Genomic DNA, 25,301 nt, shown 5'->3' on the forward strand with positions numbered 1-25,301 from the left:
TTCAGGGCTGGCTCCTGACCAGCCAGGCCTGTTCTCAACACTCCTTGCATTTTCGAGAAAACTGAGTGCCTTCTAGATGGGCGCTGCCAGCAGTTACTGCTGGATCCCTCTCCGATGCACAAGCTCGGCAGGGTTGCCGAACCCCATGTTGTCCTGAACCTCTCGATGGCTTCTGGGGGATAGTCCCTTCTTTACCCACAAGTGCCTCTTTCGAGAGGTGCCTGGCATCCCATTCCAATGAGCTACTCTGGGCTGTGCCCAGTTCGGCGGTTAGGGACACGGGCAGGTTTATTCTCACAATGCTCCCACATCCCTAGCAGCCCCCAACTTTTACTAGAAAAGGGAGTTTAGTGGGGAAACTTCATGGGCAAAATGCCACCCCAAAGTTAAAGCAAGCTAAGCAGAATTGGCCTAGAGAAAAAAAATCTCTGAGGACAGGTGAGTAGAACTCAGAAAAACAACAGCTAAACGAACCACTGTAATCTACGGTTCCGGGGGCTAGGGGGTGGGGGACAGATGGGAATCCTGACTGAGGAATAAGGAATAAGATGGAAAAAAACAAGACCTCTGAAACCTAAGATGAGTGTATTCTAGAACAGGCTGGCTAGGGTGTGCCGTTATCCAGTGCACATGGACAACCCCATTTCACACCAGATTATGTGCAATGATGGTGTCACGGAGCCCAGAAGCAACGTCTAGGAAGACTGTAAATTCCTGGAGTTTGGTCATCAATGAGTAGGAACTCCTAGAGCGTCCCACCCCAACTGAGGTACTGTCACTCAGCCGTGCAAGCCCTGCTTGGCTTGTGGAGACAAGTAGACTTTGATGCTTCCAGGTACTAACTACCTAGCCCTGAAAACGGTGACTGTGATGGGCTGAAGTGAAGGGTGGTTTAGTGAGCAGAGTTGGGAGTATTCGCCCTAGAAAGGACCCCCCCCCCATTAACCTCGTGTTCAAAACTGAGGAAGTGTATCCTGGTAAATACCACCATTTATTCTCTATGAGATGAAATGGTCAGTGTGAATTCACCAGGCAGTCTTTTTTTAACATTTATTTATTTATTATGTATACATCATACAGCTTTCTGCCTGGCAGGTCAGAAGAGGGCACCCAGACCTGATTACAGATGGTTGTGAGCCACCATGTGGTTGCTGGGAATTGAACTCAGGACCTCTGGAAGAGCAGGCTGTGCTCTTAACCTCTGAGCCACCTCTCCAGCCCCTCACCAGGCAGTCTTCATGAGGGTGCAGTGAACACACTCTGCCAGGTACTGGGTAAACGGAAGTGGGTATCTGCACAGAGAAACGAGTAGAAGATATTTCTTACCCCTACGGTGGGCTTCCTACTGACGAGAAACTCAGGGAGCCACAGGGCCATCCACAGTGCTGTTAATAGCTGCATTCCTTGCAGGACAAGGGTTTGTTTTTGTTTTTTTAACCTGTCAGTCCTCAAATCAAGATCTTGAAGCCAGGAAGGATAATTTGTTGATAAGAGCCATTGTATGTAGTGTTTTGTTTGTCCAGTTTTGTTTTTGTTTTGAGACGGGGCCTTTCTAAGTAGCCTTGGCTGTCCTGGATCTTGCTATGTAATCTAGACTGGTCTGGAACTCGGAGATCTAACCTGTCTCTGTGATCCTCAAGTAATAGGATTAAAGGTGTGCGCCACCATGCCTGCCTCTTTCTAACTTCTTGGGATGTTTGTGATACGCTCATCCTGTGCTAGACCACTGGGAAGCTGTGACCTTGACGTTGATGTTACCTGTTTTCTCTCTTCTGTCTCAGAACTCACCGGTCCAATGTCTGACCATGCGGATGTGAGCCTCCCACCCCAAGACCGGGTGAGGATTCTGTCGCAACTCGGGAGTGCAGTTGAGTTAAATGAAGACATTCCGCCCCGTCGCTACTTTCGTTCCGGTGTTGAGATCATCCGCATGGCATCCATTTACTCTGAAGAAGGCAACATTGAACATGCCTTTATCCTCTACAACAAGTACATCACGTAAGACACCTGCAGTTCTCTTTTTGGGTCCTGCGGCTGACATCTCTTGTATTCTGCCCCTGTGGTTCTCAGAGTTGCTGACACTAGGGTTCGGGACAATGTCAACCACTGATCGGTTCCAGAGACCTTCCATATGTGAGTTGTCCTTGCCATTCAAAGGCACAGGGACAGAAGGTGGTGTTATTTGAGTTTCATGAGTAGAAGACTTGTTGGTTCTCAGTCTGTGACCACAAGTCCCAGCTGTTAGACAAAGGAGCTGGTCATTAAGCAGCATGTGTCCGCACTTTGAGTGTCCCGACTGCCCTTTCTCTGCTCGGGCAGGCAGTTACAGGTTCACTGCTGGTGTGTAACAGAGCCCAGATTCCTGTCCTCATCATGTGCCTTTAGAGTGGCATGGGAAAGAGGTTTCCTTCTTAGCCACCACTGTAGTCACAGTCTCCAGGTGACGATGGACCATTCGCTGTCCGTGTGACTCAATCACAGTGAGACCTTTCCTGAGCTGTCCGTTCATCATACTTGGGTGGGCAGCATAAATACATGATTTCGAGGCCATCACCAGGGGAACGACTCCCAAAGCTCCAGCGACAGGAGCGGTGTGTGGTCGAGGGAGGGGATGATGTGGCAGAGGTCTTGCTTGTCGATTCTAGTCGTAAGTTTAGTACGACGGGACCTGAAAAGTTGTTGGTGACGCAGAGGAGCTTGGAGGCTCAGGAGAGGTCTCCTTGGCATCGTTTCATTGATCTTCACTGGTGCTGGGTGCTAAGTAGGTGCTTCACCCTCCGGCTCTGTCTTGCAGAGGAACAAACTGGGACTTAAGGAGGAGCCTGGGTTTCAGTTTGTAGTGACACCTCCACGGTTTTGCAGCTCCTGTTTCAGGTTTCTGTCCAGAGCATGTTTTTTGGTTTTTTTTTTTTTTCCATTTAGTCTTACAGAAGGCAGTCTGTAGAGACCATAATAAACCTCCCTCCCCCTTCCTCTCCCTACAAGAGACACTCTTACCAGCCCCACGTGTGTCCTCCTGACACAGGCACAGCAGTCATCTCACGCTGAGTTTATCAGTCGGTACACGACTCATGACACACAGAGCTTCTCGTCAGTCCCTTCAAGCACGGCTCTGACACTGCAGGGACTGCTTCTTGGTCCTGTGCCTGATCTGAGTGTTGAAGGAGGTTGGCAGCACCCCTGGTTTGTGCCCACTAGGTGCCAGTAGCATCCCTCCTCTAGCTTTGGCAAACTTCAGTGTCTAGATTTTTTTCCAGTTATTTTTGTTTGTTTCTTTGTGTACAAGAAAAGATGGCTAGCTGGGTTTGGATCACTAGTTTTATTTCGCCAAACCCTGTTGTAGACAGGTTGGTGTTTGTTTGCTTGTTTGGGGATTTTGGTGTTTTGAGTGTTTTTTGGTTTTGTTTTTCAGAATTTTTAGGTTTTGGGGGGGTGGGGACTTTTGGTTTTTAGGGTTTGTTTTTTTTTATTTTTAAAGACAGGATCTCTCTACATAGCTATGGCTGTTCTAGAACTCACTATATAAATCAAGCTGACCTTAAACACACAGATGCTCCTTCCCCTTACTACTAGGATTAAAGATGTTCACCACCACATCCAGCTTAGACAGCTCTTTGTAGAAACTCAGGTAAGATACAAAGTAAAATAATGAGGAAGTCACTGAATGGAGATAAGAATCATGAAAGCGCTGTATTTTTAGGGTGGCAAATTCTAGAGCATGTTTTCCCATAAAGAAAAGATCCTGTGAAAAAGCAGAGGCTAATGGTCCGATAGAGAGTGTCAACTGTGACAAGCTCCTAAGAAACAGAACCAGATGTATCAATGCTGTTAAGGGTCCGTGGAGGGCTGCAGATGCAGCTCAGCGGTACAGAATCTGTCCCATGTGGCTCACCCTGGGTCTGGTCCCCAACACCACCACCAACAGTCACAGCCACAATAATAAGACTAACAGATGCTTAAGATATTGATTCTTATCTTTTTATTCATGACCTGGCGTTACCCTGAGTGACAAATGTCAGTGTTAGTGGTGAGGCTGACATGGGGCGGGGTGTCTGTCCGTGTCCATGGTGAGCTAGGCCTGGGGCAGAGTTATGGATGGGGGCATGCGTTTCGTTTGCTGGATTCGTTGGCTTTAGGATTTGATTTGGGACTGCGTTGCGTTGACTAAGCCTGAAGCCACAGATGCAGCTACCTTCGTTGGTCTGGCACCTGCATTCCACACCCTGATTCTGAGCCTGCGAAATGACAAGAGGGTGGCAGCTGAGAAGTGCTAGCCCGGCGAGGCTCAGACTGGTCTTCACTTGCTGTGTTCCTGCCAGTTTACCACAGCTGGGGCGTGGGGGGAGGGGCGTGGAGGTAGACGTCTACATCGCCGCCCTCCCGCCTCCCCCACTCTTAGGACTCTTGTTCTGGACCTTTCATGGATACTTTAGTCAGGATTTAAAGGGCATGCCTGTCCGTCCTCCAGGAGCAGTTCAGGCATCTTAATGATGTCAGGCAAATCCCCCCTCCCCCGTGTGGTAGTAGTTTTCCTGCTGAAGGAATGCGTTGCCTTTTGCAGACCCCAGTATAGAAGAAAGATCTCCAGCGTGTGGGATCAGTACATAGTTTCATGGTGAGCACAGACAACACGGCAGGCCGTGGATTCTTCCACAGCTTTTTATGGGCATCGGACGGCTGCACAGAGGAGACTCAGAATATTGAAGCAGCCCTGGTCTGCTGCACCGTGCGAGCCTCTTCCACACCGTGTAAAATCCTCCTTCCGAAAGGGAACCGCCACCCGTGTTGAAGGCGTTTACTGGGATTGGGGTTTATAGACCAAAGAAGGCTGGCCCATGCTCAGACTTACTTCAATAAGTAACTTCAGAAACCAGAAAACAGGAGATAAGTGTCCTTAGCGAATCCTTTTATTGGCCGTCCACATGACTTTCTGAATGAATATACTTGTTCATGATCATTTTCCCTCAAACATTAGAAGGGAGGAACTCAAGTTTAAAAACAAAATTTAATGTCAGGCTGGTGAGATGTCTTGTGGGTAAAGCACTTGCCATGAAAGTGTGGTCTTTAATCCCTGAAACCTATGTGAAGGAAGAAGGACAGATCTGACTCCACAAGTTGTCCTCTGATTTCCTCACGGGTACTGTGGCACATGAAAGGCCGTGTGTGTGTGTGTGTGTGTGTGTGTGTGTGTGTGTGTGCGTGTGTGCGTGTGTGTGTGTGTGTGTGCGTGTGTGTGTGTGTGTGTGTGTGTGTGTGTGCGCGCGCACATGCGTGCGTGCATGTATTCTGTTCTAAGCTTGTTCTCTTAGTGATACTGTATTTCCACATGGGGACACATAGAGCCTTCTCAACCCCAACAGCCTCCCGGATCTCTTCATAGCCAACTGTCTTCCAGTCCCTACTCAGATGTCGTCTCTTTCCTTTTTTTTTTTTTTTTTTTTTTTCCTCGGGGCTGGGGACCCAACCAGGGCCTTAAGCTTCCTAGGCAAGCTCTACCACTGAGCTAAATCCCCAACCCCAGATGTCGTCTCTTATGCTTCCCTTAGCTACCCCGTCTCCAGTCTCCGCCTGTCCCCTTTCCTGTTACTAATAACTTTCCTTGTACTGATTCCTTTTTTAAAAATTGTATGTATTTATGTTATATGCGGGGGATGTTTTATCTGCATGTATGTCCGCACCACATATATGCCTGGTGCAAGAGGAAGCCAGAAGAGGGTGTCATATCCCATGGGACTAGAGTTAGAGAGTGCTGTGAGCCTCCATATAAGTGTTGGGAATCCATCCCACCCAGGTCCTCTGGAAGATCCGCCAGTACTCTTAACCTTTGAGCCATCTCTCCATCCCCAATGTTTTTTTTTTAACATACTTTTTAAAAAATTCTGTTCTCCATTGTAATGGGTGCTCTGTCATGAGGAGAAAGCTTGAACCGACCATTTACAATGTATCCCCAGCCCTCGAAGCCCAGCTTGGCACCTTATGGACATGCTCAGTACAGTGTTTTTGAATGAATGAGCTGTTACATTGTTTCACATTTGGACATGTAATGGTTTGTTGAATTAGCCTGTCTTGGTGGACATTGATGCTTCCCTGCTTTTGTAATTTCATATTGAATCTTCTTGTATGTGTATTTCGGTGTATGCTTATGTAGTTATGTTGATCTTGAGTTCGTTGAGGCCAAGCTGTAGGTCTTGTGCACATATACGTTGTACGTTTTGAGTAATTGTCTTCAATCTTTCCTTCCAATAAGGAAAAAGTTGGATCTATGTACAATCTTGATAGCAGTGAGAACACACATTTCCCTACACCCGAGCTTGTGCCAGGCACCAGCCTGCCTCAAGGCCTTTGCCAATCTGATGGTAAAACCGCTACCTCGCATTCACTTAGAACTTCCTTCATCAGGGATCGAGCTGAGCGCCATAGATTCACTGTGTGTCCTTTCGCGTTTGTTTCCTGGCCTTCTCGGTGCTCTGCCAGGTGGTTTTCGTGTCTTTGCTTTGATGTATTTGCTTTCTCTAGTCTGCAGCCCATATAACCCCAGACAAAAGCATCCGTCTGTACCACTGCTGTGTCCTGCTGCATCCAGGAAGTCTCCAGCCCTGGTGCTAAATCTCCGAGGTGATTCTCATGCTCGTCTTTTGTTCCCGTGTCTACTACTGATGATAGTCATATGCACACATAGCAGGCGCTGGCTGTGTACACCATCCTTTATTTACTTATTATCATCACTGTCATTAGTTAGTAGTCATCATCATTGTCATTGTAGCATAGGGAGGTATGCAGATAGTAGCTTGTTGTATGTATGTTCAGAGGTGAAAGGACAACTTTCAAGTGTCACTTCCTGCTTCTGATGATCAGGCTAGGCTCAGGGATTTTACCCACAGAGCTCTGTGTTGTTTGTCAGCCTCTATTAAATAAGTTAATGATTTGCATTGAGCTTCCTTCATAGTGACCGAGGCACCTGCTTGTGGAGCACAGGCTGCATTTGCCTGGAGGTGGTGCACAGTATTCTTCTCTGAAGGATTATGAGTCCCAGGAGAACTTTCTAGAGGTCAAGGTCACGAGAGCAACAGTGGTCATGGTTTTCTCTTTATTTTATCCCTGGCTGCGGAAGTCTTAGATTCTGATTAGCATTTCTGTTACTGTGATAAGCCACTGACCAAAAGCAGCTTGAGAGAAAAGGCTTTATTTAGCTTATAGGAAGCCAAGGCAGGAATTTGAAGAGAAAACCAACAGGAATACTGCTTACTGGCCTGCTCCCTGGTTCATGCTTATCTACCTTTCTGATGCAGCCCAGGCTCACCTGCCTAGGGATTGCACCACTCACAGTGGACTTGCCCTCCTTCATCCATTAGCAGTCAGCACACTTGTCTCATAGACAGGCCTGCCGGCCAGTCTGATGAAAGCAATTCCTCAATCAAGGTTTCCTCTTCCCACGTATGTCAAATAGACAACTTAGATTACCCATCACAGAATGAAGGGTGCTTTATGACAGAGGCCCTTTATGTCATATCACAAGGAAAAAAAAAAAAACCACCTTTCTCTTCAGAGTTACAATTTGGGCATAGGATAGGCTTTTATTTAAATGAGGTGGGGGGGATCTTTTCTTCTATTTTAGACATTCTCACTATGTAGTTTAGCCTAGTTTAAAACCCACAATGCCTCCTTGGGATTGGAATTCTAAGCATCAATGGAAGCTATGTCCTTCTTGGTCAATATTTTTTATTGGGGTGGGGGTACCTTCCAATGTGGCGTTCATGGAGGATGGTAATGTACTTGATGAGTGATTCTCTTCTTCCACCACATGAGTGCTGAGGGTTAAACTCTGGTACCCAGCCTTGACTGCAAGGACCCTTTACCTACTGAGCCGTCTCAGTCACCCGTCAGCTCTCCTTTTTGATGTAGGAATCTGGTGTTTGCTATTACTCGCTGTTTTGGGGAGAAAAGAGCAGGAGGACTTCTATGCAGGAATGAAGCTGGTGGGAGACGAGTCGTGTATGCTGTGCCTGGTCTAACTCCCCAGCACCCCTAGAAACTCTTCTTTCAGTGGCTGCATTGTCTCAGGGACATGTGGCATTTTCCGTGTCCCCTAACCATTCTGTTGTGTTTCCTTAGGCTGTTTATTGAAAAACTTCCAAAACACCGAGACTACAAATCGGCCATCATTCCCGAGAAGAAAGACGCGGTCAAGGTGGGTCCTCATTTTCACTGGTGTCTGTCTCTGAGCTCCGCGCAGCATGGAGCAACGGACACGCAGCTGTCGAGCACTCCTCTGCCCGTCAGAGCTGGAAAGAACCGGGCTGCCTCCGCAGTGTGGGGACAGAGTGGTGGGATAGCAGGATGGAGGGGTTCGAGTCCCGTGTGAGACGACTTACCTTCTTTCTCTCTCCCTCAGCTGATGTTGGCGTGCTCTGGTTCTCAGGTTCGGTTTTGTATTTCAGAAATTAAAGAATGTCGCTTTCCCTAAAGCGGAAGAGCTGAAGACAGAACTCTTGAAGAGATACACCAAAGAGTATGAGCAGTATAAGGAGCGAAAGGTGAGCGCCAAGCACACGGGCTGCTTAGCCAGCCTGGGTCAGCGCTGTGCCAGAGCAAATGGAGCCTGCGATTTCAACTTCGTTGTGAGGGGGCACAAAGGCCAGTGACTCACAAGGGCCACCGACCAGTAGGGATGTGAAGGTTTCTAACAGATTTGGCCTATGTGTCCAAGAGGGCGACTTGAGGACAGACACCTGTGACCTTTCTGCCATATCTACAGCAAGAAACCTGCCCACTGGGAAGATTCTTCTCAGAGCATAAGGCATTTCAGACCTCAGGAGGGGGAAGTTAGGTCATGTGCTTATCCTCAGAAGTTTTTTTACAGTCCTTGACTTTCCCAATGGTATGCAGTAGGTCTTGTTTAGAACAGTTAGTTTCAGCTTGCAAAGAAACGCTCGGGGCCCTACAGTGTTCGCTCGTAGGGCAGAGATACACACTCGAGGGATGCCTACATGCTAATGTCTAGCTGTCTGCTCTGCTGTCCTGCACACTGGTGCTGGCAATCAGCAGAGGGATTAATAGCTCTGAGCCATACATTCCTAAGTCATTGAGTGGAAGGGCTCTGTAAATTGGTATGTTTTAGTTTAAATATTACTGTGTTTAAATAACCACTAGAAAAGTTTTGGAGGCCTAAGCTTGGATTTTATTTTATAGCCTTGTTTGGGATAGCAGGCGTTTTATATAGACATATCTGAGACTCAGGTATCTGAGACCCAAATATATCAGATACAGGTAGAGGTTATGTGGCACGGACAGCGAAGGTGCATCATGATTTAAAGTAAAGAATAGGGGTTGGGGATTTAGCTCAGTGGTAGAGCGCTTGCCTAGCAAGCGCAAGGCCCTGGGTTCGGTCCCCAGCTCTGAAAAAAAGAAAAAAGAAAAAGAAAAAAAAAAAAGTAAAGAATAGGGGGTTGGGGATTTAGCTCAGCGGTAGAGCGCTTGCCTAGCAAGCACAAGGCCCTGGGTTTGGTCCCCAGCTCCGGAAAAAATAAATAAATAAATAAAGTAAAGAATAAAGGGCAGTAGAGTGCCACGTGCCTCGCTGCTTCCACGTTACCGTGCTAAAGCACCCGACAAAGCACCCTCAGGGAGAAAGCATGCATTTTAACTCACAGCTCAAGGCACAGCCTACAACAGCAAGGCCTTAAAGCAGTTGGCCCCATTTCTTCCATAGACAAGAAACAGAGAGGGGTCGGTAAAATGGCTCACTGGGTAAAAGATGCTTGCCTCCAAGTCTGACGACCTGAGTTCAATCCCTTGACCTACACAGTAGAAGAAGAGAGCTGAGTCCCATAAGTTGTCCTCTGGCCTTCACATATGAGCCTTGGCCCGTGTCCCCACCCCATTAACATAAGTAAATGTAACTTTTGAGATTAGAAAACAAGGGAGCGACATGAATTGTTTGCACTCTGGTGTCCCGCTCCCTCTTGCCATTTCGTGCCTGCTGGGATCCCCTGCATGGAGAGTGGTCCGACTCGTAGCTGGGATAGGTCTTCCATGTACCTTGAAGATAGGAACTTTTGCGGTCCTTGAAAATAGGCTTATGGTGGCTTGGTAGAATGTGACTATATTCCATGGCTTTAAGAGGTTATCGAATGGGGCATGAATTCTGGATTGGGAAGTGAGACAAGAACAAAACTGTCCTTTGGACATCTCTGTAGCGATGCCTTTCTTGTGAGGGACGAAGTGTTAGCCCAGAATCCTTACTTTCTCTGCAGAAGAAGGAAGAAGAAGAACTTGCCCGAAATATCGCCATCCAGCAAGAGCTGGAAAAAGAAAAGCAGAGAGTTGCACAGCAGAAGCAGAAGCAGCTCGAGCAGGAGCAGTTCCATGCCTTTGAGAAGATGATCCAGAAGCAGGAGCTGGAGAAAGAGCGGCTAAAAATTGTTCAAGAGTTCGGGAAGGTAGACCCTGGCCCGTGTGGGCCTCTGCTCCCTGATCTGGAAAAGCCCTGTGTAGATGTGGCCCCCAGTTCACCTTTCTCGCCCACGCAGACTTCAGACTATAACACAACCCTGAGGCCAGCTAAGCCACCTGTGGTGGACAGGTCCCTCAAACCTGGAGCATTAAGCGTCATAGAAAATGGTGAGTCCCCTTGCTGATGCCTCCTTCCGTCTCTCTACCTCCATGGTCCCACTTACCTGAGTCTGTCAACAGAACACTGTGTGACAAGTAGTCTTTTCTGACCTACCACCTGACTGTCTTGATTTTTTTAAAAAAAGGCCTTGAACCTAAGTTAATCTTACTCAGTTATTCTAAAAAGTTCTGAAGTCAGACCCTCAGCTTTAATATATATATATACTGCAGCTGTCTTCAGACACACAAGAAGAGGGCACCAGATCTCATTATAGATGGTTGTGAGCCACTCTGTGGTTGCTGGGAATTGAACTCAGGACCTCTGGAAGAGCAGCCAGTGTTCTTAACCACTGAGCCATCTCTCCAGCCCGAATCTCAGCTTTTAAAGATTCTGTAAAAATGTGAAGTGTTCAGTGAATTAGAGATCACAGGTAGCCCTTCCTAGAAGCAGTTTTAAAATGTTTAGTGCCACATGCAAAGCAATGGCTGACTTCTTTAAAAGGCCACTCACCCTAGCCTGGACTGTTCCTACTCTGTCAAGAGCTTGGTCAGTGTGAGTATTGTGCTTGGCAGATGGTCATGTGGTTCAGTCACAAAAACTAGTGTCCCATCTTCAAATGCGTGTAAGAAGGAAGGACAGCTGGGCCCTGAAGGCTGACCTTTCAGACCCCTCCCTTGTTCCCTCTGAAGTCTCCTCCATGCACTGCTCCTCCCTGCACACCGTCCACCCTGGGGAATACTTTCTAATGTCTTGCCCTCCGGTCTGTTAGCTTCTCTCTCGACTTGGCTTCTGCCTTCCCTGTTTGCTTGAGGCTGCAGCAGCTCCTCTCTGTTCAGTCAGATTGATCCACCCTGCAGGACTCCCAGAGCTCTTCTTAGCCTCGGTATTTTTTAAATTATTTCCCTAATAGCGCCATCATCCGCCGGTAACTAGATTGTAACTTCTGCACGCCAGGCCTTAAGTCTTGCTCATTCTATGTTTCCTGTGGGCTGAGACATGGAGAGTGGGCTGAGTGGTCACTGGGTTGGTTGTGGTTACCAGGCCCTAGTCCGTTATCCAGAGATGCAATCGTCACAGTGTTGTTGCTCGGTCTGCAGGTTTGTGTTGACCCCGCCTCTGGCTTTCGGGGTCTCACACAGCCTCTCCGTGGAATTCATGAATGGTTCTTGATATCTTGGATAGGTGTTATAAGCTGCTTTGGTAATGCCTACTTAGGGGACAAACTATCTTCTTGTGGGCCAATTTGGTTTTCTTCTAGCAGTGTTCCTCGGCACTAGGAGGTCAGACAACAACCCTGAGTGTCAGTCCTCAGCTTCTACCTTGTTTGAAACAGGGTCTCTTTGTTGTCCACCATGAGCTTCTGATGATCCTTCTGTTCCTGCCTCTCATCTTCCCGTGGTCTTGTAGCTACACCCTGCTCTACCTACATTTTATGAGGCTTCTGGGGATTTGAGCTCAGAACCTCACACTTGTGCAGCAGTCTCTGTAGCCGTCATCTTCTCAGTCCCTGGGTTTGGGTTTGTTTTTTCCTGAGTCTCACATTATAGCCTGAGCTTGAGATCCCCCTGGCACACGATTCTGAGAGCCAAGATAACAACCGTCTGCTAGTATACTTCATTCTTCAAAAAAACACTTTTAAAAGATTGTAGGTGAGCCTCATCTCGCCTGGAATGGTTAAAACCTTCTCTTCTTGAAGGATCAGGATCTTAAAACACCAATGCAGAGATCCATCCGATCCAGATGAGGCAGCCCGCCTTCTCCAGCTGCGAGTGTGTACAGTCAGTAATCCACACCTCCAAAACACAGCGGAGAGGCAGGAGGAAGATATCACTACTCCACAGGGAGAAACAGGCAGGAGAGCGATGGCTGCTCCCAATGAAGCCCAGAATCCTATGACCCAGCTTCGCCGGGCTCTGTCCTCCAGCTGCAGCCATTGCTGGAGTCTCAGCTGTCAGCTCTGATTTGCTCAGGGATCTCTGGCCCTGTAGCCTCAGACTTTTCCCTCTTGTCCATTTCAGTTCCCACCATTGAAGGCCTGCGCCACATTGTGGTGCCCCGCAATCTGTGCTCAGAATTTCTCCAGCTTGCCAGCGCCAACACTGCCAAGGGCATCGAGACCTGTGGAGTCCTCTGTGGAAAACTGGTAAGGACGTGTGGCTTCCCTGCACAGGGGCTGCTTCCTGTGTGGCCTCTCCTGTAACTCCGTACCAAGCCCTCCACAGAGAGTGCACGGCATGGTCCCAGGAGCAGGGGAGGCAGAAATTTACAGGGCCAGACAGGCAGCCTACCTGATAAGTCTTGGGCCAATAAGAGACCTCATCACAAAAACAAATTAATTAAATGTGAAGAAACACACAAAGTTTTTCTCTGACCCACACATGCCTGAGCGTACACATACACTGTAACACTTACTAGTCAGGAATGATACCCATGCCTGTAATCCTACCCCTTGGGAATCCGAGACAGAAGACTTTCCACAAGTTTGAGGTCAGCTGCATAGTGAATTCTGGCCAGTAGTGGCTATGTAATATAACTTTGTCTTAAGAAAGGAAGGGAGGGCAGGAAGGAGGCTTGATTCTAAATGGAGGAGGACTCAGCTCCCTTTGTAGCCTGTGAATATAAATTATCTAAGGCTTTTGTTTGTGTCCACAAAGTGTGCAGTCCTCTGCAGGGAAGGAGGAGACCCTGGGATACAGAGTGCTAAGCAGTGAGTCTACTAGGAGATGTAGGACCCAGAGGAAGACAAGCCCACTAAAGGAAAAGCTTAAACCCATTCCTTGATGCTCCAGAAAATAGTGACTTAGAACAAATCACACTTGGACCCTAGGTGACAAGGCCTAGGGAACTCTTTAGACATGTGCAGAAGACACTCTGGAGAGTGTCCCAAGATCCCTGAGCAGATCCGTTTAGCTGTTGCAAGAAAGACCCTAGGGCTATGTCATTGGCCCAGTCTATACTAAGAGGGAGATCTGGGGCCAGCCTGTGCTAAGAGGGAGATCTGGGGCTTATCTCCATCTGTGACTTTATGGACTACGCAGGCAAAGTACATGAACTCTCAGCCTTGTGAAGCACTGGAGTAAGGGACTTGGAGGAAAATGAGAGCCATGCCCAGGGTGCAGAGTATGAGTGAGTGGGGCTGAGAAGCCCCAGGGAATTCTTACCTGTTGTCTTCTCCTTTGCAGATGAGAAATGAATTCACAATCACACATGTTCTCATCCCCAGACAAAATGGTGGGCCTGATTATTGCCACACAGAGAATGAAGAAGAAATTTTCTTTATGCAGGATGATCTTGGACTCCTCACTCTTGGCTGGATCCACGTAAGCAAATGTGACAACCTGGGCTTGGGCTCCTCTTCTCTGTTAGAGCACATTGCCCACACCCTTGTCTGAGCAGGGAAAACCTCTCCAAAGCATTTGTCTCTGCACACATGACTAGTGTTCTCGTAGCAACTCAGAGTACCACCGAGAGCTTTTAGCTTTTCTCTAAACTTAATCTTTACTAAAAAGAGCTCTTCGATGTTTTGGTGTCTCTGGCTGGTTGTGGGGAGGGGAGTGGAGTGGGGTGGAAACTGGCCTAGAATGTCTGTGGACATGCTATAGAGACCATGTACCGAAAAGCTGCATATGTGAAACTATTTCAAATAAGCCAAGGGACTCTGTTCCAATTGATGGCTGCACTTTGTCTTTATGGAGAAGCACTGCCCTTTTTGCACACACAGTGTTCAGTGATCGCTCATACACTGAACGCTTCTGAGGATGATCTTCAAGGCAACACAATGTAACTCCCTCCCTAAAGAGTACTTCTGAATGTTTCTGGAATTTGTAAGGCCTTGAGCTCCCAGAACAAGCTGTTTTTCTTGGATGTGACAGGTGTAAGTCACAATCAGGTGTTTTACTTCTAGATTCAGGAGGTCACACATACTCGTAGTCAGACCTAGAGGAGTACTGGTGTGCGGGGCAGTCTTCTGCCCTTGCATCCTGTATAAGTACTCACTGGTTTGTCTAATTCACGATATGAAACAGCACATAGAAAACTTGCCATGTTGTACCTGAGGACACATAGAAGACCGCACAGAAAATGAGCTCACACGGGGAGGCAGAGGGCACTATGTTCTTCAGAGGGTGAACAGAGGGCACTACAGGGTTCAGAGGAAGAGGGTTCACACCCAAGGTGACGTGTAATGAGGGACCAAAGGAGAGCTTTGTGGGCGAGGGGCCAACACTGGACAGGTACACCATGCTCCCACAGCAGTGAGCAGTTCTCTTAGCTGGGATTTGTGGTTTTCATCAGAAAGAGATGCAGGGTCAAAGCAAGAGCGCTATCTGGGGGGCTTCTGTTGCAAGCTGGTCCTGGAAGCCTCAAAGGTGGGGAGAGTTGACAGCAAGAAGTTATTCACCAGCAGCTGGGGAGACGAGCTACTAAGGGAGCGAAGAGTCAAGTGCGTGGTGGAAGGAAGCAAGGATGCGGGGGACTAGGGAACGTGTAAAACACCAGAGCCACAGAGCAGGGATACTGAAGGAGGAAATTCAGGACGCTCACCTGCGCTGGGCTCTAGCCTGAAAGGATTGAGTACCTGCTAGAGTTGGGAGCTCCCTGACAATATTAATCCAGTGAGACCCACTGTGGCAATGGTGGGGCCGAGACTGTAAGGTTCTATAGTCATGGGAAGCTGCAGTCCTCGCGCTCAGCAGGGTGAGATAGGATTATGAGTTGTGGCCAACCTGCGCTACATAGCCAGACAAAACAAAACGAAACAAGAAAAACAAAACAGAGGAAGTCCTAGCATGAATGAAGGGATGGTAGAGGCTGCCGTCTTGAAGCGTGGCTCTAAGGGAGGGGGAGAGATGAGGTGCTCTTGGAAGAGCTGGGTGGACAGACTGATTACCTGTTGTTAAGTGTGGAATGGCTTGGTTATGTTTTGTTTTGACTTGGCTTTGATGATGCAAAAGCTCTGAGTGTACATGGATTAAGGGTGCAGTACACTGAATCATTAAGCCGACCTCTAGGTGCACCCACTACCCAAAAAAGGAAACAGAACCCTGCCAGGAGCATGCTCCGCCCTCCCACTTTCTGTCTCCTAGAATGACACCCTCTTGCCCCCACTACCCCTTCCTCCCTCCCTTTTGAGTTTACCTCCTAAGTATGACTCCCTACTTTCCATGCTTCAGTTCTGCTTGGGTCTCACCTACTTGAAATGCAGTTATAAGATATGTAATTCTTTACATGCAGCTGCCCAGTGTGTTTTTATACCTGGTGAGCAGTTCAGAAGGAGAGAAAAGGCAGGAGGGGCAAGATAATGTGGCCTAGGACAGCACCACCTCAGAAGGGCACAAGGGGCTCACGTTTGAATAAGGATGAAGCACACAGCCCTCAGTCAGAGCTCAAGTCAGAGAGATTGTTGTACTGATGTTGGAAGGCTGCCTAACCCTCAGTGAGGTTGGATGAGGCTCTGTTGCTGGGCAATGGGGAGGCAGAGGGGCTTAGAAGGAGGAGTGGCTGGAGGGACGGCTCAGTGGTTAAGAGCTCTTGTTGCTCTCCTAGAGGATCTGAGTTTGGTTTCTAAAACAGCCTCCCATAACTCCTGCACCAAGCGATCCGACACCCATGTCTGGCCCACCCGTGACACCTGTACACATGTGGTGTCTATTCACACAGGCGTGCACACATGGAAACATAAGTAAGACCAGGTTTGTTTAAATAAATCTTTTTTTAAAAGAAACTAAAAGAGAGGCTGACTCCACAACGGTTACTATTTAGACTCCAAATGTAGTTATAGTTTAGACTTGAGGAAGAGTTAGCATGGATGACTAGAGGGGTCTATTTCTCCATGAGGGCCCAGCTAGGAACACACGGAGAGAAGTTTGGCTTGGTTTTATCTCTGACGTGTCTGCACCATTTCTTCATAATTAGGGGCTTAAGACAGCAGGACTGGCTGGCTGGATCAGCAGGTAAAGCATCTGCTGCCAAGCTCTCACCGGTGGCCCACCTGGTGGCAGGAGAAAACTGACTCTCACAAGTTGTTCTCTGACCTGCACACGCACCCATGACACAGACAGGCAAACACGCACGCACGCACGCATGCATACATATGCACACTCACACACACATGCATACATATGCACACTCACACATACATAAATGTAATTCTTTTAATAAAAAAAAATAGGCTATGGTTCTTCTCCGATCTTTAAATTTTAAGAGAAAATACAAAGGTCAGTTCTTTCCTTCAGTTCACCATTTATTTCCTACCTGAAAGCCATGACCTCAGCCTCAGACATCTCGATCCTTGCTGCCGTCCCCTTGTTTCTCAGAGCTTTTAAAAGCTGATTTTTAGCCATGTTTTCAAGGCATAAAGTTGACAAAAATCATACAAACCCACCTATGATGTGTAACATGTTTTGAGACACGCAGACATTGTGACTGCTAAGTTGACCGTGCTCTTTGTATGAGAGGAAAATACACACATCTGCGTACTCTGGGCCTGGAAGCTCGCAGCTCTATCACAGGACTTGGGAGGTGGGGGCAGGAGGTGAGTTTGGGACCAGCCAGGGTTTGTTCCGCCTCGCTGCTGGGGTGTATGAACAAGGCTCAGGCAGACAAGACACAGAGGCACTGGGCTACAGACGTAGTCTAAGATGAGCCGCAGCCCAGGTGAGAAAGACAAGGCAGGCTGGGGCTGAAGTGGGTGTCCAAACTCCTGGATACCCAGACACTGCTGGGAACTGAGGAGTCAGGAAAGGGGGCCTGAAAGCCAGCAATAAGCCTGGGGCTGGGGGGAGGGGGAATCTGGCTTAACTCAGCGGTGAGTGTCCAGAGCACAGAGGGACCTTCTGGGGGAGACGTAGGCAGCTCAACTCTGTATGATGAAGGCTTACCCTACAGTGATTCTTGATAATTAACAGCCCTTACTTTTCAAAACTGTTTATCGGTAGGAAAAATGGATGCATAAGACTTACTCAGGGTAGGCCAGGAGTTTAATACCTTTTGCAGGAAGGAATGTCTGGGAAGGGAAGCTTATTGGATAAACCCTTAGGGCTCATCTAGGTACCTCGTTGGCATAGAGAACTCTATGTTCTATGCCATGTGACCATCCTCATGTTAAGATCCTCATGTAGTGTGTGTGGTCACGTGCTCCAGGACAGAAACTGGGTACAGAGTAGATGAAGCACCTACCATTCTCAGATACGAGAATTACTAGGGTTTCTGAATCCATTCAACCTGCCCAGTTTTTGTCTGGTGACACAGTTCCACTTGCCCCACAGTCATTTTCCACTTTATGGTACACAGTCTTGGACTCTGGTTGTTACAAATCTGTATTACAAATCTCTTGATCTTTCAAGGACCTTTAGAGTCCCCACACACTGGTGTTAGATTCCTCCAGCTTAGAGTGCTGGGAAGACACTCACTATGAGGGTCAAGTGTATTCCTCCTGGCTGCAACTTGAAGAAGGGGTTGGGCCGGTTATTGGGAGCTCCTCAGACCTGCCTGCTTCAGTGGGCCAGCCTGGCAACTGGATCACTGGAAATTCTCTGATCTGTTTCATCTTTCAGACCCATCCAACCCAAACGGCCTTTCTGTCCAGTGTGGATCTGCACACGCACTGCTCCTACCAAATGATGTTACCGGAGTCCATAGCAATTGTCTGCTCCCCCAAGTTCCAGGAGTGAGTACCAAGGAGGTGATTCTGGGTCTAACAAAGAGCAAAATCCTCTTTCTATGGAAAGCAATTGTGTATGCATGTGTGTGCACATGTGTTTGTGTGCGTGCGTGCTTGTGCTGGTTTGCTTATGTATGCACAGGAGCCTGTGCAGAAGGATACCTGTGCATATATGTGGCGGCCAGAGGTTGACTTGAGATGTCTTTCTCTTGCTTTTCTACCTTACTGTTTTTGACCCAGGGTCTCTTGCTGAGCCTGGAGTTCACTGATTCACCACCACTCTCTGCCTCCCTAGCCTGAGGACTTTAAATGCCCACCACATGTCAGGCTGCTTCTGCAGTACTAGAGGTACCATCTCAGGTCCCCATGTTTGTATGTCAAGGATTTTACCAACTGAGCCATCTTCCAGACCCTAAGACCTTTTAAAAGATAAAATTCATCAACTGTCTTAATTGACTGCTCTAAAAGGTTTCCTTTAAGCTCCCTGTTCTGATAAACATGACTTACTCTTTAAATGACATGTTAGTAATGTTGATTTTCTAAGAAAAACCTTCAAGAAATTTGAACTGTTTAAAGTTACAGGATCTCAAGAGCCTAAGGTTAAAGGGTAAAAAATTCCCACATGGTACACTCTCTCCAAGTGTGGCTTCTTTTCATTCCAAATGTCCTATTTACTCTGAATTCTCCTGCAGAGCTAACATGGAGACAGTGATGAGCTAGCCTTTTATTTTTCATTTTTCCAAATGTCACTTTTGTGCACTTAAGTTATACCACAAGGTCTGGTGACTCTGCACGCCATTCCCCCTCTTCCTCAGACTGAAAACCTTAATGGACCTAACTAACTAACTGTTCGTTGGCCCTTCTTTTGTTCCTGCTTAAATCTGTTGTTGATTTGCTCAAAGGAATTTGTCACTTTGGTTTTGATTTTCAACTAGAGAGTTCCTCTTTGGAGACTAGAGAGATGGCTCAGCAGTTTACAGCACTTGTTGCTTTTGCAAAGGACCTGGGTTCAACTCCCAGAACCTACATAGTAGCTCTTGCTTTCCTGTCACCTGTCACTCCAGTTCCAAGGCTTCTGATTCTTCTGACCTCATTGTGTCCCAGGCATGTAAGCAGGGCACTCATAGAATTGAATAAATGTCTTTATAAAGAAGAATTCCTGTTTGATTCTTCTTTATAATCACCAGATAAATTATTCTTTAACTATGACCCAGTCTCCAGAGAAGACAGCTATAAGCCAGTATACTTACTGTGAAAGCTGTCTCAGAATTACCTCAGCCTGCTGAATCAGTGTGCTTGCCTGGAATGTGTGTGTGTGTGATAGAAAGGAGGGGTCTTAGTGATTGCTGTGAAGAGACACCATGACCACAGCAGCTCTTATAAAGGACAGCATTAATTGGGGCTGGCTTACAGTTCCGAGGTTTAGTCCATTATCACCATCGTGGGACACGGCAGGAATGCAGGCAGTCATGGTGCTGGAGAAGGAGATGACAGTTCTACATCTTGATCTGCAGACGACAGGAGATTGTGTGCCACACTAGGCATAGCTTGAGTATATAAGACCACAAAGGCAACCTCCATGGTGATACACTTCCTTTAACAAGGCCACACCTACACATCTCCTAATTGTGCCACTCTTAGTGGCCAGGCATCAAACACATGAGTCATTGGGTCCATTCCTATTCACACTGCCACTGGGAGGGAAACAGACAAGATGGGTGTTAAGGTTGAGGAGATGGACTCCTTTGCTTGACTCCAAGCCTACCCTTTCTTGTTTCAGAACTGGATTCTTTAAATTAACTGACTATGGCCTTCAAGAGATTTCGACCTGCCGGCAGAAAGGCTTTCACCCCCATGGCAGAGACCCACCGCTGTTCTGTGTACGTATCTATGTAGAAGCCAGCAAGTACAGTGTACATATCTATGTAGAAGCCAGCAAGCACATGAAGTTCATGAGGTGCATGGTCCTTTCTAACCCACATGCGTTCAGTCCTATCACTCACCTTCCCAGAGTTCCATAACCACATGGATGCAGGAAGCAGTGGGCGTTAGAAGCAGGCTTGGCCCTCAGCTGTCACCTGGTGACTTCGTGTTTGTGAGGCTGCGGACCCTTCCTGGGTCTTTCATCTGATCTGTGCGATAATAAGAACACTTACTTTACAGGGTCATTGAGAGGATGAAATTAGTGGCACGCTGGTGACAGAATGCACGTTCAGCATGCCTAAGGCCCTGGGTTCAATCCCCAACACCACTGGAAAAGGAAGTAATAACAAAGTACCCGATGCATTGTCCCTTATCAAATGTTACTTTGTTCTCCATCGGTCACTAGGTCTCTGTCAGCCACTTGCTTGAGAAGGGAAAAGAACAATTCTAGAATTTTGCCTAGAAAGTGGGGTCTCCCCTCCCCAGGAAGTGGTTTCTTCTCCTGGGTTGTGTCTGTGACAGTGTGTTTAGCTGATCAGATGTCAGTGGTCAGATGAGCCTTGGAACAAAGAGATTCTGAGACTTTCCTCCACACCACATTTTTTTTTTTTTTTTTTTTTTTTTTTTTTGGTTCTTTTTTTTCAGAGCTGGGGACCAAACCCAGGGCCTTGCACTTCCTAGGCAAGCGCTCTACCACTGAGCTAAATCCCCAACCCCACACCACACATTTCTTTTGGGTCCAGAGAAACACAAGCAACATAGAGAAAGGAAGCAGAGCCATGCTCCATAAAATATGAAAGATCTAGGGATAGGAAGAAGTGAGACCCATGGGAGAGTAAGATCATGGGATCTGGGAGCTGATTTTGTGTGGTAGAAGAGTTATTATGTATGTATATACATATGTATACATGTATATGTAGCCTTTCATCAGGGGAGGGTGTGAAATTTCTCCCACGCTTCAGAGCATGAGTAGAGCTTGGTGGGAATGATTCCCAGACCCGTTACTGTAATTGCCACTGACATCATGGTCTGGCTTCCAGACCATGAGCCACTGACCTCGAGCCAGCATTTTATTTACTTATTATTTTTCAGAACTTCAGAAGAGTACTGCATCTACATCATTCCCACCCCTGCCTTCCCTCCCAGGCTCTCCCATGTCCCCTCTTCTCCATCCCAAATTCATGATTTCTTCTTTAATTATTATTGTACACATGCACACACATACGCACACACAAACACGCACACACACACATGTATATACAGCCTACTGAATCCATTTACCTTTGTGCCCATATCCATGTGTCCTGGGCTGACCACTTGGGGTTAGACAATGGATGTATTCAGGAGCTCAGCCCTGGAGAAAACTGTTCTCCCTCTCTCAGCAGACAATGCGCTCCTGTAGCCTTTCGTCTGGGGAGGGTGTGAAATTTCTCCCATCCATGGCATGTCAGACTGATGCTGTCATAAGCTTGTCTTGTTCATGCAACTGTATTGTTGATATTTCATGGATGCATCTTCCCCCGTGAAGTCTAGGGCTCAGTGTGTAACAGCATCCTGTGCCTCTGGTCCCTCGTCTGAGATCATCCCTAAGCCTTGGGTTTCCTGGGTGTACTGTAGCCATGTCATTTGTTTTCTGTGTTTTGATCAGCTGTAACTCTCTGTTACAGTCTCCATCTGCTGCAAAGGGAAGCTTTGTTGGTGAAGGGTGAGAGCTACACTTACTGTGGGTAAAAGGATGTTTAGAGCAGTCAGAACGATACTGGTTTAGGAACCCAGCACTAGTGGGTTCTTCTCTATCCATGGCTAAGCTCACAGTACCAAGTACAGGATGTCTCCCACCCAGAAGGCCTTGAGTTCCATTAGGCAACTCTTAGTCACCCCTGAGATAAAAATGCCTGCTTCGCCAGTGTGGATGTCTGTCTCCCACTGTGGATGTCTGTCTCTCGGTGCTGATGTCTCCCACTGTGGATGTCTGTCTCCCAGTGCTGATGTCTGTCTCCCAGTGCTGATGTTTCCCAGTGTGGATGTCTGTCTCCCGGTGCTGATGTCTGTCTCCCAGTGCTGATGTCTCCCACTGTGGATGTCTGTCTCCCATTGCTGATGTCTGTCTCCCAGTGCGGATGTCTCCCAGTGTGGATGTCTGTCTCCCAGTGCAGATGTCTCCCACTGTGGATGTCTGTCTCCCAGTGTGGATGTCTGTCTCCCAGTGCGGATGTCTCCCAGTGTGGATGTCTGTCTCCCAGTGCAGATGTCTCCCACTGTGGATGTCTGTCTCCCAGTGTGGATGTCTGTCTCCCAGTGTGGATGTCCGTCTCCCAGTGCTGATGTCTGTCTCCCAGTGCGGATGTCTCCCAGTGGGATGTCTCCCAGTGCGGATGTCTCCCAGTGTGGATGTCTGTCTCCCAGTGCTGATGTCTGTCTCCCAGTGCGGATGTCTCCCAGTGTGGATGTCTCCCAGTGCGGATGTCTCCCAGTGTGGATGTCTGTCTCCCAGTGTGGATGTCTGTCTCCCAGTGTGGATGTCTGTCTCCCAGTGTGGATGTCTGTCTCCCAGTGTGGATGTCTGTCTCCCAGTGTGGATGTCTGCCTCCCAGTGTGGATGTCTGTCCCCCATGGCAGATGTCTCCCCGTTCTGGTCATTGCTGTGGCTCATAGGTTTTATAACTGGGTGGGACATCCAAGTGCCCCTCTCCTTAGCAGCTTGCATAGTGCTTCTCAATACTGTGAGAGCCTGTCCTGAGCAAAGAAACTTTCCAGGTCAGCTCCAGCTCAAATCCTCCAAGTACCGTGTCTTAAAGAGTGTGGTGTCTTCAGCAATAGTGTCTTACCTTCAAGTTCTGGATGGTGACCAAGGCCAATGCTCATATTGTTTTAGGAGACTTGTATTCTCCAACCAACAACTCAGAGAAGTTTTCCATGCCTGGGGAGCACTCTCAGCCCACATTGTGTGTGTGTGTGTGTGTGTGTGTGTGTGTGTATTTTTTATATATACAGTTACATAGTTATATACATAGTTATATGTGTATATATATGTATATATAGATATACTCCCTGTATACATATACCCCATATACATATATGTATATAATTATGTGTGTTATTACTATGTAACTATATAACTGTGTATTTCACACAAATATTATATACATATACATATATATATATATGTAACCTGGCTAGCTTAGTGCTCACTATGTAGACCAGACAGCCTTAAGCTCACAGAAATCCACCCCACCTGCTTCTTGCCTTCTGCCTCCTGAGTACTGGAATTAAGCATGTGTGCCACCGTAGCTAGCATATTTTATGTATATTTAAAGTAAACTTATAAAATGGCATGCTTCCATGTGTTTTCAAGCACCCTTAATGTTATTTATCTTGTCTTCCTCTTTCCCTGTATTAGCCTTCCTCCCCATCCCCAGCCAAGTCCCCCCATTACTCTCTTAAATCCCTCTATAGCACTTGCTTCCTCCTGCTCCCCTCTCTAGAGCTCTTGATCTGCCTCCCTGCCATGACCCCTGTCTACTCTCCTGGCTTCTTCTGATCTGTCAGGGTACAGACTCCAATGTAAAGATTCAGAGCTAAAATTGACAAAATATTTGACATTTGTCTTTCTGGATCTGGGTTACCTCTTGAGCGGGCATTTTAAATGAGAGGTTTGAGACCAGAGATAGAGCTCAGCTGGTGGAGGACTTTCCTCACACGCCCCAGACCCTGGCTCCAATCCCCAGGACTAACGAACGGCGCATAGTAGTACATACTTATAATACCAACACTCAGAGGTAGCACCACAAAGATGGAGGCCATCCTGGGCTACCTAGGGAATTTGAAGATAGTCACATGACCCAGCTCAAATAAATTTTTTTTTTTTTTGGTTCTTTTTTTCGGAGCTGGGGATCGAACCTAGGGCCTTGCGCTTCCTAGGCAAGTGCTCTACCACTGAGCTAAATCCCCAACCCTAAATAAATATTTTTTAAATGGCCCTAAAGATTTTCCACAACTTCATTGTTTCTCCTTTTTCTCTGTTTCAGGACTGCAGCCATGTCACTGTCAAAGACAGAATTGTGACGATCACAGACCTTCGATAAATCTCAGTCATGAACCAGGAGGTGGCCCACTGGGTAAACGCACTTGCCACCAAGCCCAACAGCCCAAGTTCTATTCCTGGGATCCCCCCAAGTTGTCCTCTAGCCTTCATTTGTGTACTGTGGTATGTGTGCACCCACATACACACACAGACACACACACACACACACACACACACATATTAATTTAAAACAAATAAATGTAAATTACAAAAAGAGTCCTACCCTCCTCTTAAGCTGCATATTCTGTTCAGTTTACTCCCCCTCACCCCCAGGGAGTTAAGTAAGCTTTTAAGACAGAATAGGAAAGGATCAACACTGGGGGGAGCCTTTTTTTTTTAATTTGAAATCATCTTAATTTTTAAGACAAATATGGAAATGAGCAAATCACACCAAGCAACTAACTCAAAAATTAGGACACAAGAGAAAACACCTCTAGATCCAATCACTGGCCTTCTGCCCTCTTGAAATGTATCTACCAACTTGTTCATCTTTACCCTTGGACTACATAGGGACATCTGTGCAAGACTGTGAAAGCCATTTTGAAGGATTTGGCTTTTTATTGTTTGTGTCATTACTTAGGGAGCGTACCATTCTGCTGGGATGTGCATGAGGAGCTCCCAGCCCCCATACGCTGATTTTGTTTAAAAGTATATCGTTTAAAAGGTGGGGGTGTTATTTTCTTCTATAATAAATCAGCTCACTTGTGTTGTGCTCTAGAGTGATTTTTCTGACCGAGCATCCCATAAACACTTAAGTCTGATTGTGGACACGTGGGATGGTGTGTGCCGCGCTGACCTGTGTTCCTCCTCCACAAGCAGGAAGTCACCTCTCATTTTGCCGTTGTCTCAAACCGTGTCTTCCTGCTTTCTCCTTAAGCCTGACGGCCTTCAGCCAAGGCACTGTAGCATTTCAGAGTTCCTGGTTACATCCAAGTTAGTGGCGTGATTGCCTAGACAACCACCCTGGTAAGTCCACGGTGCTGGCTTCTTCTCGAGAAATTCCTAGGATGGTGTGGGGGGCT

The 25,301-nt window shown here is 47.3% G+C and overlaps 1 protein-coding gene across 1 annotated transcript; it reads left to right on the forward strand.

The window, feature by feature from the left end:
- Window positions 1-176: 176 nt before the first annotated feature.
- Stambp (STAM binding protein) lies at window positions 177-24,495 on the forward strand. Its single transcript, XM_032906243.1, has 10 exons — window positions 177-438; window positions 1,782-1,998; window positions 8,113-8,188; window positions 8,439-8,534; window positions 10,254-10,620; window positions 12,631-12,755; window positions 13,795-13,932; window positions 18,166-18,278; window positions 20,053-20,152; window positions 24,224-24,495. Exons 2-10 carry the CDS (start codon window positions 1,796-1,798, stop codon window positions 24,278-24,280), a joined length of 1,275 nt encoding a protein of 424 aa, XP_032762134.1. The 5' UTR covers window positions 177-438; window positions 1,782-1,795; the 3' UTR covers window positions 24,281-24,495.
- The last annotated feature ends 806 nt before the right edge of the window (window positions 24,496-25,301 follow it).

This window comes from Rattus rattus, chromosome 6 (genome assembly GCF_011064425.1).
Source record: "Rattus rattus isolate New Zealand chromosome 6, Rrattus_CSIRO_v1, whole genome shotgun sequence".
NCBI classification, from domain to species: domain Eukaryota; kingdom Metazoa; phylum Chordata; class Mammalia; order Rodentia; family Muridae; genus Rattus; species Rattus rattus.

What these genes read in the sequence shown, in the direction of transcription:
- Stambp (XM_032906243.1), top strand. Translation starts at nt 1,796, where the DNA reads ATGTCTGACCATGCGGATGTGAGCCTCCCACCCCAAGACCGGGTGAGG. An exon ending in CTCTACAACAAGTACATCAC is followed by an intron (nt 1,999 to 8,112) that starts GTAAGACACCTG and finishes GTGTTTCCTTAG; the next exon opens with GCTGTTTATTGAAAAACTTC. An exon ending in ATTAAGCGTCATAGAAAATG is followed by an intron (nt 10,621 to 12,630) that starts GTGAGTCCCCTT and finishes TGTCCATTTCAG; the next exon opens with TTCCCACCATTGAAGGCCTG.